General features: G+C 34.6%; 1 protein-coding gene across 1 annotated transcript; it reads right to left on the bottom strand.

Moving 5' to 3' along the window:
• Positions 1-5,531: 5,531 nt before the first annotated feature.
• LOC133522943 (surfeit locus protein 6 homolog) lies at positions 5,532-10,500 on the bottom strand. Its single transcript, XM_061858446.1, has 5 exons — positions 10,343-10,500; positions 10,125-10,249; positions 7,675-8,034; positions 6,646-6,857; positions 5,532-5,738 (listed from the first exon to the last, which is right to left on the bottom strand). Exons 2-5 carry the CDS (start codon positions 10,237-10,239, stop codon positions 5,568-5,570), a joined length of 858 nt encoding a protein of 285 aa, XP_061714430.1. The 5' UTR covers positions 10,240-10,249; positions 10,343-10,500; the 3' UTR covers positions 5,532-5,567.
• Positions 10,501-11,468: the final 968 nt, after the last annotated feature.

Genomic DNA, 11,468 nt, shown 5'->3' with positions numbered 1-11,468 from the left:
CCATAGCGTATTATTTCGACAGCACTTCTGTCAACCTCACCGGTCGCAAGTCTTTTTTGTGGTTATTTTACTGGGAAATACAGTATGTAAAAGAACGGAAGGCAAAGAAAGAGACCCCTTCATTTTTAGGTCATACTGAGCAACTTTTACTATGGGACCAACCCCGAAAACGTGAAAAATACATCGACTCTCCCTTAGGCAATTTTAGCATCAGACCAGCAAAATGTGCGAAATAGCCAAAAAAAATTCTCGGTGTCAGGGTTTGTCCCATAGTAAAAGTTGTTCAGTATGACCGAAACATAATGGGTCTCTTTTTATTTGCCTTTCATTCTGCTACATTCTGTATAATGAATTTGTAAATATTCTAATAGAAAAATTGTCCCTCATTTTCCTCTCTGGATTTAACATTATTGAAAATATTTTGACTAAATTTTTTGTATGTCAACCACAGCTATGCGGCCATCCTCTTTCCTCTTAAGGGTTCGTAGTTGACTACAGACCGCTAAAAGGGATAGAGGTTTCCCTCGAGCTATCTTGCAATGAAACTTAGCAGAGTTCATGGAAATCATCGTCTAAAAAGTTTGAACCGGAAACCGGGAGACGATGAGGCTGCCGTACTTTAACCCACCAACAGAGTGCAGCTGACGTCCACGAGGGTTCATTACACATCGCCTTTAACCACTACGAGTTATCGCCCGGGATGCGATGACTAACGTAACCCGTACCCCTCGCCTGCGGTCTAATACAATAGATGGCGCTTTTTAGCTTACTTTGCTTAAATACGAAGAACGTTCAAAATGTGGGATCGGCCATCGGCCCTATCTTTACTTTTGAACTCTGAATTAATGTGGGAAATTAGACAATATGCTATATTATGCTTATTACTACTACTTACTCCACTTATTACTAAGTTATTAGTCAGTACAGTCAGCGTCAAATACTTCGTAGCAGTCAAAGTGGCCAAATAGTTCGGTACTCCATACTAAATATATGGTGTACCGAACTATTTGGCTACTTTGACTGCTACGAAGTATTTGCCGCTGACTGTACCTATCTAAAGTACATTTAATTCGGATATAATATTACCAAGCGTTTGTCTGGGGCGAAACATTGTGTGAGATAATATCTAACGTTTACGGTTACCGGTTTTTGTAATAATGCGCACGTTGGTTATTCTAATGATAAAATTAAATAGGACCCGCCCTCTATAAATAAAGATAGGACCCACCGGCCCGCCGCACTTTTCACGTACCTACTTTGGCATTACTCTTTCATCCTGATCCTGCCCTCTTATAGTTCGTTTTTTTTTTGTATTAGAAAAAAGGTAAACATTCTTGACATGTAACTTTCATTCTGTCGGATAATGTATTCCTGGTACCCCGCGATACAGGCAAAGCCTAGTGCGGAGACCCTGCTACATTCTGTAACTTGAATTTCTGGAAATAAAGATTTAATTTATTTTATTTTTTATTTTTATGTCTTTTTATTGAAAAACGCTTTTTAAAAATCAGTTACTATTATATATGAAAGCAAAATAGCTAATGTAAATGATCGTATATGATTTATAATTGCTACATATTTGCGGTGTTTTGTTTTTCAATACAAAAAAATGACAAAATCGCTTATCTTCTTTCCAATGTTAAAAAAAACGGGCTATAACTCTAACCACTGATCTATTAATAAGGACAGTCAATGGTGTGTGCGTATTATGAATAAGTTAAGAAACAGTAGTAAATGTGAAGGTTAACTAGAAGAGATCCCAGAAAGGGATAAGTTCGCCTTTGTACAAGTGATGTATGTTCTGTCCTGTTTTATGTTAATGTGGCCCTAGTGAAAAAGGGTACAAGTCTCTGGCAGTTTAGGTGTATAAGGGCGTAAGTGTTACGTGGAACTTACACCCCTTTACACCTGCGCTGCCAGAGACTTGTACCCTTTTTCACTAGGGCCACAGGTTTCTTTCTGTACAATAAAGTGTTTTTCATCACACTAACTGGTAAAGGCCCTCTAGATTGTGCAAAAACGAATGAGAAAGTTGCATTTTATCCACATGTGGGGCAAAGTAATCAGATGCAAATTTTGAGTTGCTTCCTTATGTTAGCTAGTAGAATTGACTTTTAAATGATGATTTTGATGATTAATTTTTATTACGTTCATTTGGATTTGATTTCATTTGAATTTTTGGTATTTCATAGTTAGTAGTTTCCTCGTGTTGGTGTGGTGAAAAATTTTGTGATTCACTTGGAGGCAAAGTTTGTTTAACCCTCGTAACGCTCAAGATTCCACTTCTCGACCACTCGCTACGCTCGTGGATCAAATTTGGAATCTTTCGCTTGCTCGGGTATCAATATTAGCACGAACGGTTAAACAACAACTTTGCCCCCTTGTAAAACAAATAACTATTACTACTACTACTACTTAAATGTTATTTTATTATACAATGGATGAATTATTTAATGGTAAAAGTCTGGATGATGAAAAATCATTGTTTATGAATTTTATGATAAGTCGATGATTACTAATGATTAATGTTTTGACATTTAATTATTTTCTCGAAATTAATGTAAATTATGATTTTAAATCCTATATTCATCTTTCTTTATTGACCAGTCGCCATTAGATATATCGAAGCAGCCAAGGCGCTCACAAATATCTGAACATGCCTCTATTGTTAAGGCGTTAGTGTATGATCAGATATTTTTGAGCAGCTCGGGCGCTCCGATATATCCGATAGCGACTCTACACCCTGTAAGAGTATTATGTACTTACTTGACCAAATGTAAGACCAAAATTTACCTACAAATGAACATGATTTCAATGGAATAAATGATGAAACGGACTAACTAGATAGGGCTACTACTTGGTTTGTCATGGGCCGCACTAGAGCCTCAAGCAAACAAACAAAACCATGTATTTGGTCAAAAATCAACAACAAAGTCCGAATGATGGACCACTTGTACACTCTGCGAAGAAGATCGCCTTATATATAGTAAACACCCCTATAATGGAACAGGCACCAGTAGGGTTTGAGATCCGGATATCCGTCAATATAAGATCCGGAACCAACGGGTCATAGGATCCGGATATTATGGATCCATTAAATATGTTTATCGGCCTATAACAGAAACAATTATCTCATGAAATTTACGAATGATTTCATACCATTTTGTCATTTAAATATAGTATTTTCATATATTTAATCAATTCAAATACTAACAGCACATCAATTATGATAGCTACATCACGTCACGCAATAACTTTATAAATTGAATGCGAATGTTGCTTAATCTAAACAGTACTAGTAACAGTTTTTAAATCTAGCTATCTGGATACCTCCTGGCTGAAATAACGGTAATTCTCGACACAAATTCCATAACATAAGATATGAAAATCCGACCAAAATGACATTTTAACATAACAGTAATAAATAGTGAATTATCTTTCTAATAAACTGAATAATTAATAATAAATAGTGAGTTATCTTTCTTACTCTGGTATTTCTTTCATTTTTAGTTTCCGAGATACAGAAAGTGCATACCTAAGGTCGGATTTCATGTTTTTCTTTATATTTGTGAAACATAATGCATTGCTAAAATAAGCTAGTATTAAAATAACATGTAAGCACTAACTGCCAACAAAACTACTTATATACTTAGTTAAGGCTAAACTTAGTCAAGATAATCTCCAAATATAGAGATTTCTGTACAGTTCAGACTGTACCTCAACAACAACACTGAAATAAACAGATTAATTTTTTTTTCACACCCGTCTTATTCCATACGTTTGCCTCTCAATTGTTTCGTTTTGTGGTTGGCGTTACTTTGAGACTATGAATTTAAAATGTTGACAAATTGTGAGGTGTTTATTACATACGACGTTTTGACTATAATTTTAGTAACAATACCTACTACGTTTCGGATCTGAACTTAAGACCTTAATAATCTTAATGTCTAAAATAATCAGAGTGTAGAGTGTAAGTAAATCAATACGTCTTTATGCCTGTTTTACAATGGGGAGAAATCGGGTCTAATAAATTTGGCATAAATATCGCCTTTTTAAATATAATCAAAGGTATTACAGCGTTTTTACTTATCCAAAATAGAAGGTAAAAAGGCTTTTCTCAATAAAAAATGAATGGTATGTCTAGCCTACATAGTACGTGAAATAATGGCAAACAAAAGGGCTAATTTGTTTTGGCTCTCCTGAGAAGCTTTTTTTTCAAACCCGACCATATGGAACTCGAGGCGAGAATTATTATTGTTTACAGGGGTTTCGCTCAGTCGTCTTTGGGTCGTCTACTTTGATTACAGTGCTTGTGAGTGTTGTTACCACTGATTTTGTTTGTGTATTATCGTGTCGGTTCCCCTTCTGTTAAAAGAAAAATAACATGCGCTACTGACTAACTAAGTAAGTCATATTGATATGATTTCGCTCAACTTTGGTCATTATTTACAGTAACTAACAGGATTTCTATTATCTTTTTACTACTCGTATATAATGGAATATCACTGTAATGCATACTGAAAGAATGAGCTAGATATTTATTCTAAGCAATTTACTTATATTTAACTACTATTTTTGAAAGATACAGAAAGAAAGCTTTTCTCATGTAATTTTATCACACCGGTGTATAAAATATTAAAACATTTTCGACAAATTTGTCGTTTAAGGACTAAATGTTAATTTCTCCAATTACATATTATTGAGAGAGTGAGTATAACTTAATTTTTGATTAAAAATAGTCAAGTTTGGCCGAATCCTTCTAGAACGAACCTTTTTTATACGGATCCGTATTATCTGAACTATCCGGATCTGTCAAATTTTAATCCGGCCTTCCTTAATCCTTATTTTAATCCTTATCCGAAAAATTGACGGATATTGCAAACCCTAGGCACCAGTAATGGAATGGTATAGACAAATCCTGTAAAACAAGTATTTGCATCAGTTTTTAATCGCTGGCACCATTTTACCATAAACAAGAGCCAAAGAGTTGCTTAAGTAAAATTTTTCATTGATATATGCCATACATTCCATGACTGGAACAAAATACCAGTTTTAATTGGTTAATGATATTGAAACCAATTGCATTAGCTATCATTAAATACATAGAAAATATAAAGGACGAATTGGACATTCAACTTTTAAAGCGTAAAGCGGTAGAAATTTTACAGGTGTTGGTGAAATATCAAAAACACTCCAAAGTTTCTCAAATGTTCCATGATTGGTGCCGTTAACATAAAAGTTTATTTCTTTCTGGATGACATGGGTTTAGATGTAAAGCTTTGAATGGAAATAATAGGCAAGATACTAAATTCCAATTAAGTATAGTACACAATTGTATTTTTATTCGTAGGGTTTTACGTTTTTATAAGTTAGTAAAAAAAGCCGATTTTGATAAATTTTTTGTTACTTTCAATATTATTTATCTAAAGTTATAGTTTTCCCTTAATTTACATTTTCTTATGTACTGCTATTATATTGCACACAACTGTACAATACCTTATTTGCGTCGAGCTATCAAATAAAATAAAATGTTGTATCAAACCTTGTATTTACTTATAGTTATATTCTTATATTACAACACGCCCTCTTTTAACAGCCTGTTTTATATTTTTAGACTTCTTTTCTTTCTTTTTCTTTGCAATGTTCTCGGTCCGTTTAGCTTGTCTAGCATCTTTAGTCTCCTTAACATTTTGAATCCTGTTGTCCCATTGCTTTTTACTGTGCTTTTTCTTTTGTTCCTGTAATTATTGTATATATTTTATTAAAATTATTAGATTACTGGAGGCCAATTAAAAAATTAAAAAAATCTGAACTTAATCTATTATTGATATGACTTTGATAATCTTGATCATGGATCTATACACCTATAGCCTGTACTATCCAGGTTCTCGCTACCTTCGTTGCCTCTGTTACTTTTTATTTCTAACACAGCGGCTTACGTGAGCGAATAACTCGCGAACGCGAAGTGGCACGGCGCGACGCGGGGAGAATCAATCCTTTGATACCTATGGAAGTGTCCTACGTGGGCGATCTCGTTGCGAACGCGAATGCCTTGGGACGCAGCGCCACGCCGCTTCGCGTTCGCGAGTTAGTCGCTCACGTAAGCCGCTGCGTAATAACAATTTGACCATTTTCACCGAGCAAGACCTTGCACAAGCGCACTGAAGAAAATAGTCTGAAAGACAGTATCAAACCAGGGGGCTGTATCTCACTCACACAAATTACCATATTGACATGCTACTTTGTGACGTTGGCATTACTGTCAAATTGTCAATTAATGTTGTTAATACCGTATCAAAACAAGATGACTATTTTGACTTGTCATTTGGTAACATTTCTTGATTGTTGAACGAACATACAAATTGAGAACCTCCTCATTTTTTGAAGTCTAATTAAAAATGGTACCTCACATTACTCTTGCCATGGAAAGACCCTCCACAGATTTAGAAAGAAATTGACTTGTCATTTGGTAACATTTCTTGATTGTTGAACGAACATACAAATTGAGAACCTCCTCATTTTTTGAAGTCTAATTAAAAATGGTACCTCACATTACTCTTGCCATGGAAAGACCCTCCACAGATTTAGAAAGAAATTGATGTTTTCGTCTATGACTAAACAATTTTTGTATAAAAGATGACTTACTCTTTTTTGAATTGATTTCTTAAGCAGACTGGGGTCATCCTTAATTTTTTGGCCTTCAGCTTTTTGCAACATATTTTTCCATGCAATTTTTTCTTTCAATTCCTTCACTTTAGACGTTTCTTCACTTTCTTCTAGTTGTCGGAACTTTTCTTCTTGTTGCTTGAGATTTTCTAAGATTTTTTTAGGATCTTTCTCACCCTTGTTCACCCTTTCTGAAAACATAAGAATATAAATGGGCCGCGAGCCAGAAACATATTTCCATGACCAATTGCCTCCCGGGCGAAACCTCGTATAGTCCTTAACGGCTATGTATGATGAACCCTCGTGGACGTCAGCTGCCGCACCGTTGGTGGGTTAGGGAACGGTAGCCACCGAAACACGCAAAACAAAATTGTCATCGCCTCCTGTTTGATACTTTGTCAGATGATAGTTCAGATACTATTGTTAATTAAAAAAAATTGTCAGCCGGTTTTATAATGGTGGTAAGCACGTCAGCTAGTCCCATGAATATGTAAAAAAATAAGCGCTTTACCTTTTTATGATAGTATAACAAAATGTGGATGTAACATTTTTTATTTTATTTAAAACAGCATCTAAACTATTATCTGACAAAGTATCAGCCATGAGGCGATGATTGCTCCTGGCCCGCAATCTAAAATTATTAATATGATTTTTATTGATGATATTGGGTATTTATATTGTTGCTCCATCTTCATGGAGGTGGTTGATGGTGGTGACCACCATCATTCACAATTTGAGAAAGTCATTGATTCATGATTAAATAATTTGTGGAGGTTTTCAACCACCGAAAAGCCATACTTGTACTATGTATAGGTTTTTAATGAAAAAGAAATATAGCAACATGACCCGGTTATATCTAATGTGGCCTATGATAAAACCATGTAAAAACTTCTAATTATTTAGAAATGCATAGATTAGTCGTATAAGCAGAAATATTGTTGTGATTTGAGAGCAAAAGTGATTTGTTTATTGTCATCACGCTCACCCCAAATTAATCTAACAACAAACCTTTTTGTCCAGTGTTTGCAAAATCAAACTTGGAAAAGACCAGTTTTGCTTCATTGTTAAATATTGGTTTTGGTGCAGCAGCATGTTCCGTTTTGTGTTCTTTCTTCGGTAATATAGGTTTGTCTACAGATGGCTTTACTTTAGTTTTATTTATCCTGTCTCTCTTCTTGATTTTTTTATTCAATTTGCTTGCTAGACTTTTCTTCGCCAGTTTGGTTTTCAAGTGGAAGTTGTGTTGTGACTTGATTTTCTCAAGCCTCTCTTCTAACTCTGCAATAGTAGTCACCCGTTTTGGCATCTTCTTCTCCTCTTGATTAACATCACCATTGGTTATTTCAATGTCAACATCATCAAACTCATCTGAAAAATATAAGTTAAGAAATTAAAGTCTTATACAACAATCACAACTCATTTAAATATGCAGTATGTATGGAATTGGAAAACAAAGACATCACAATAAATAATCAAATTGCACGCCAAGCAGGTTCATAATAAAATGTACAAGTCTGGTAGTTTAAACACAATTTAATAGCCCCTTATAGTAAGGGATGGATCTTTATAGTCCGTTTTTTAGGGTTCCATACCCAAAGGTAAAAAGGGACCCTATTAGTAAGACTCCAATGCCTATCCGTTTGTTACCAGGCTGTATTTCATGAACCATGATATTTGCCGCTATAACAACAATTAATAAAAAGTTGCCGGTAAAAAGGGACCCTATCAGTAAGACTCCAATGCCTATCCGTTTGTCACCAGGCTGTATTTCATGAACCATGATAGTTACTGCTATAACAACAATGAATAAAAAGTGCGGAGCCCTTGGTGGGCGAGTCCAACTCGCACTTGTCTGGTTTTTTAGCATTAGAACGAAGGCAAGTGACTTTATGTGCCTTTTTATTGAAAAACAAGTCCCTGCAAATTTGTAACTATTATAAATCATATACAATCATGTACATTATTTTACTTTCATAAGTAATCATTACTGATTTTTAAAAGGTGTTCTTTTATAATAAGACATTTCAAGATTGTTTTTAAAAACTAACTATAGTTACCATGTTAATTATTCTTGGGATAAAATAAACTTATTATATCACATTGATAATTTTAAAACATGTCCCAACAGTGTTTGTTGTTAAAACTGTTTAATAGTAGTAGGTTAATGTAAAGACTATCGAATGTTGGCTTTGCTTCCAAAATAAACTATTGTTAGTAACAAGAATTACAAAGCAGAAGCTTGAATTGAAAGTTTTGTCTTGATAATAATCATTTCTGTATTTTCAGTAGCTTTCCTGTTGTTAAACAGAATTACAATGTACAATGATTACTTCAAATATTTAAAAAATAAAACCCTTAAGGGAACTTTATGCATTTATTATTATTAAAGCTTTATTTTCCACTTAACAAGTTTTGCAATGTGTTTCTATTTTACAACTATTTCTTCCATTTCTTTGTTATGTGGCCCCTCTGAGGGTAAAAGCCTCCTCTATTCTTTTCCACCTTCCTCTGTCCTTTGCCATATGCATCCAACATTTTCCTGATATGTTTGTTATTTATGCATACTACTTTGCTAATATAATGTCTATACTAATGTAACATGCTGACTGCGTACCATACTGCACTTAAAGTGTTACACCCACATTCCATACAAATTTAGTGATCCCATCGGTGATGCTTGCAGCATCGGTCTATTACTAAGATTTAATAAAGAGGTAATGAGCTTTTGATCCCACCAGTGATGATCATGGCCACACAGTGAAGATTATGTGATCCCACTAGTGATGTTCATGGCAGGCAACATGTTAGCACACCAATTATTGCAGCAAGCCTTATTGTGGTAAGTCCTATACTCTGTATCTTTAGGTATTTAAATAAAAGTAAACAAAATCTACCCTCAAATGGCTCCTTAGCCAGTTGAGGGTAGATGAAAACATTACATGATCAAACAATGTAGGTTAAGGTCAGGTTGTTCAGTGAGGGACCAGGCGGTTTTATATTTGGTTGGTTAACCAATAAATGTTATAACTACCCGAAAATGTGCAAACTGTTTGTTTACTCCAGGTTTACTCTTATTTAAATACCTAAAGGTACAGAGTATAAACACTAGTGGAGGCAAAATGTGTAGCTAATCATAATTTTCCAGTCATTATTTATTAAGACTAAGATGAAATACTGTACTCAAGCTGTGAAAACGAATAACAATTACCTTGAAGGACTATATATAATTAACCAAAACAATTACTTTGCCTTCTTTGATTGGTTAGCATGTGTAGACTGTATAGTAGTTAATGTAAACAAATAAAAAAAGTCCTGATTGTCCTAAAACACATGCAGGTGCATGACTGGCATTCTTAGAAGTAGTTATAGCATGAATACGGAATTTAAATAAAATACCTACATGCAGTCATGAATGTAATTCATATTTCGCAATGCAAGTCAATACTGTTTTTGCTTACCTTTTGTTTGCTGCGGTATAGACAAAACAGAAAAGATATTCTGTAGGAATATAAATTCGTTATTCAGTTCCATTTTCAACTGCTTAGACTTAATAGGCTTCTTTTGGATGGACATCGTAATATTTCTGTAAGTATTATGCCAAGTTATTATTTGATCCAACTTTGAAAGCACAAGTTATTTCTAAATACACACAAACAATACTGTAATTATATTCTACCTCTTTCACTAATACACCAGCACAAACTAATTTATCTTGAAAACAATTTAATTTTTATCCAAATAATACCACGCGCGAATCCCACTAACCAACAAATTTATCAAATCCAAAAACGTGAACAACCTGAACCAGTGCTGCCAGATGTGCGAAAGCGAATTATCGTATTTGAGTATCCAAATTATCGTACCGTTGAGAAAATTATCGTACGTCTATCAAAAAGACAGTACCAAAAATTGCTTGCAAAATAAGCATTAATTTCCAATATATAATCAAAGAAAACACAATTTTTGTCTAAATTGCCCTTAGATAAGTTTTATTGTGTATTTTTGTGACAGATCCGAACGGTTTACAGAAAATTTCGACAATTTTGACTTACACCATGGAGCCGAATACCCAATAGGTGCTAATTTTAGCCTATTTCTGTGGGAAAGTGTCATAATTTTCTTCACATACTAGACTTTTTGGATGGCATCGTCCAAGGGCTGAAATTGTCGTACTTTTGTGTACAATAATGCTCTTTGGAACGTACATCGTACCAGAGCCCAAATTATCGCACAGTAACGACAATTATCGTACGTCTTGCAACACTGACGTGAACATTGGCAATATGGAAGTTGGAGATAAGGAATACATTCTCCATAGAAAGAACTGTGAATAGGAAGAACAATGTATTGTCCAGGCTGTCAGCTATAAATAAAAGTTCCAAATCTCTTCAGAGTAGCGCTAGTAGTCAAGTGCGCTGTCTATGATTTGATTTTTTTCTTCATATATTCTAAATATTGTAGCGCCACCGATTTAAGGTTTTTTGACGGACACTTTTTGGTATTTGGAGATTGTATTCCTTACCTCTACCTTCCATAATTGGCAAAGGCTTAAGTGCCAATTACATCCACACTTTAACAGGCCTGATATCAGACCCGATATCGGGCCCGAAGAATTTTTTTTCCGTTTCATCTAATATCAGCACACCGTTTACAATATTTGAAATGTAAAAAAAGGCTCATATGCAAAAATAAATATCAAACATTGAACAATTTTGGCAATTAGAGACAATAGTTATTTGTGTCCTAAGGGAGGAAAAGTAGGACATTGCGTGCCGCGTGTAAAATTGTGTGCAAACACGCGG

Source organism: Cydia pomonella, chromosome 1 (genome assembly GCF_033807575.1).
Source record: "Cydia pomonella isolate Wapato2018A chromosome 1, ilCydPomo1, whole genome shotgun sequence".
Classification (NCBI taxonomy): Eukaryota; Metazoa; Arthropoda; class Insecta; order Lepidoptera; family Tortricidae; genus Cydia; species Cydia pomonella.
This window is presented reverse-complemented; position numbering and strand designations above follow the sequence as displayed.

Coding starts and splice junctions, on each gene's coding strand:
- LOC133522943 (XM_061858446.1), bottom strand. CDS start 10,239: ATGTCCATCCAAAAGAAGCCTATTAAGTCTAAGCAGTTGAAAATGGAA. Junction 8,035..10,124: donor TATACCGCAGCAAACAAAAG/GTAAGCAAAAAC, acceptor TATATTTTTCAG/ATGAGTTTGATGATGTTGAC. Junction 6,858..7,674: donor TGCAAACACTGGACAAAAAG/GTTTGTTGTTAG, acceptor TTATGTTTTCAG/AAAGGGTGAACAAGGGTGAG.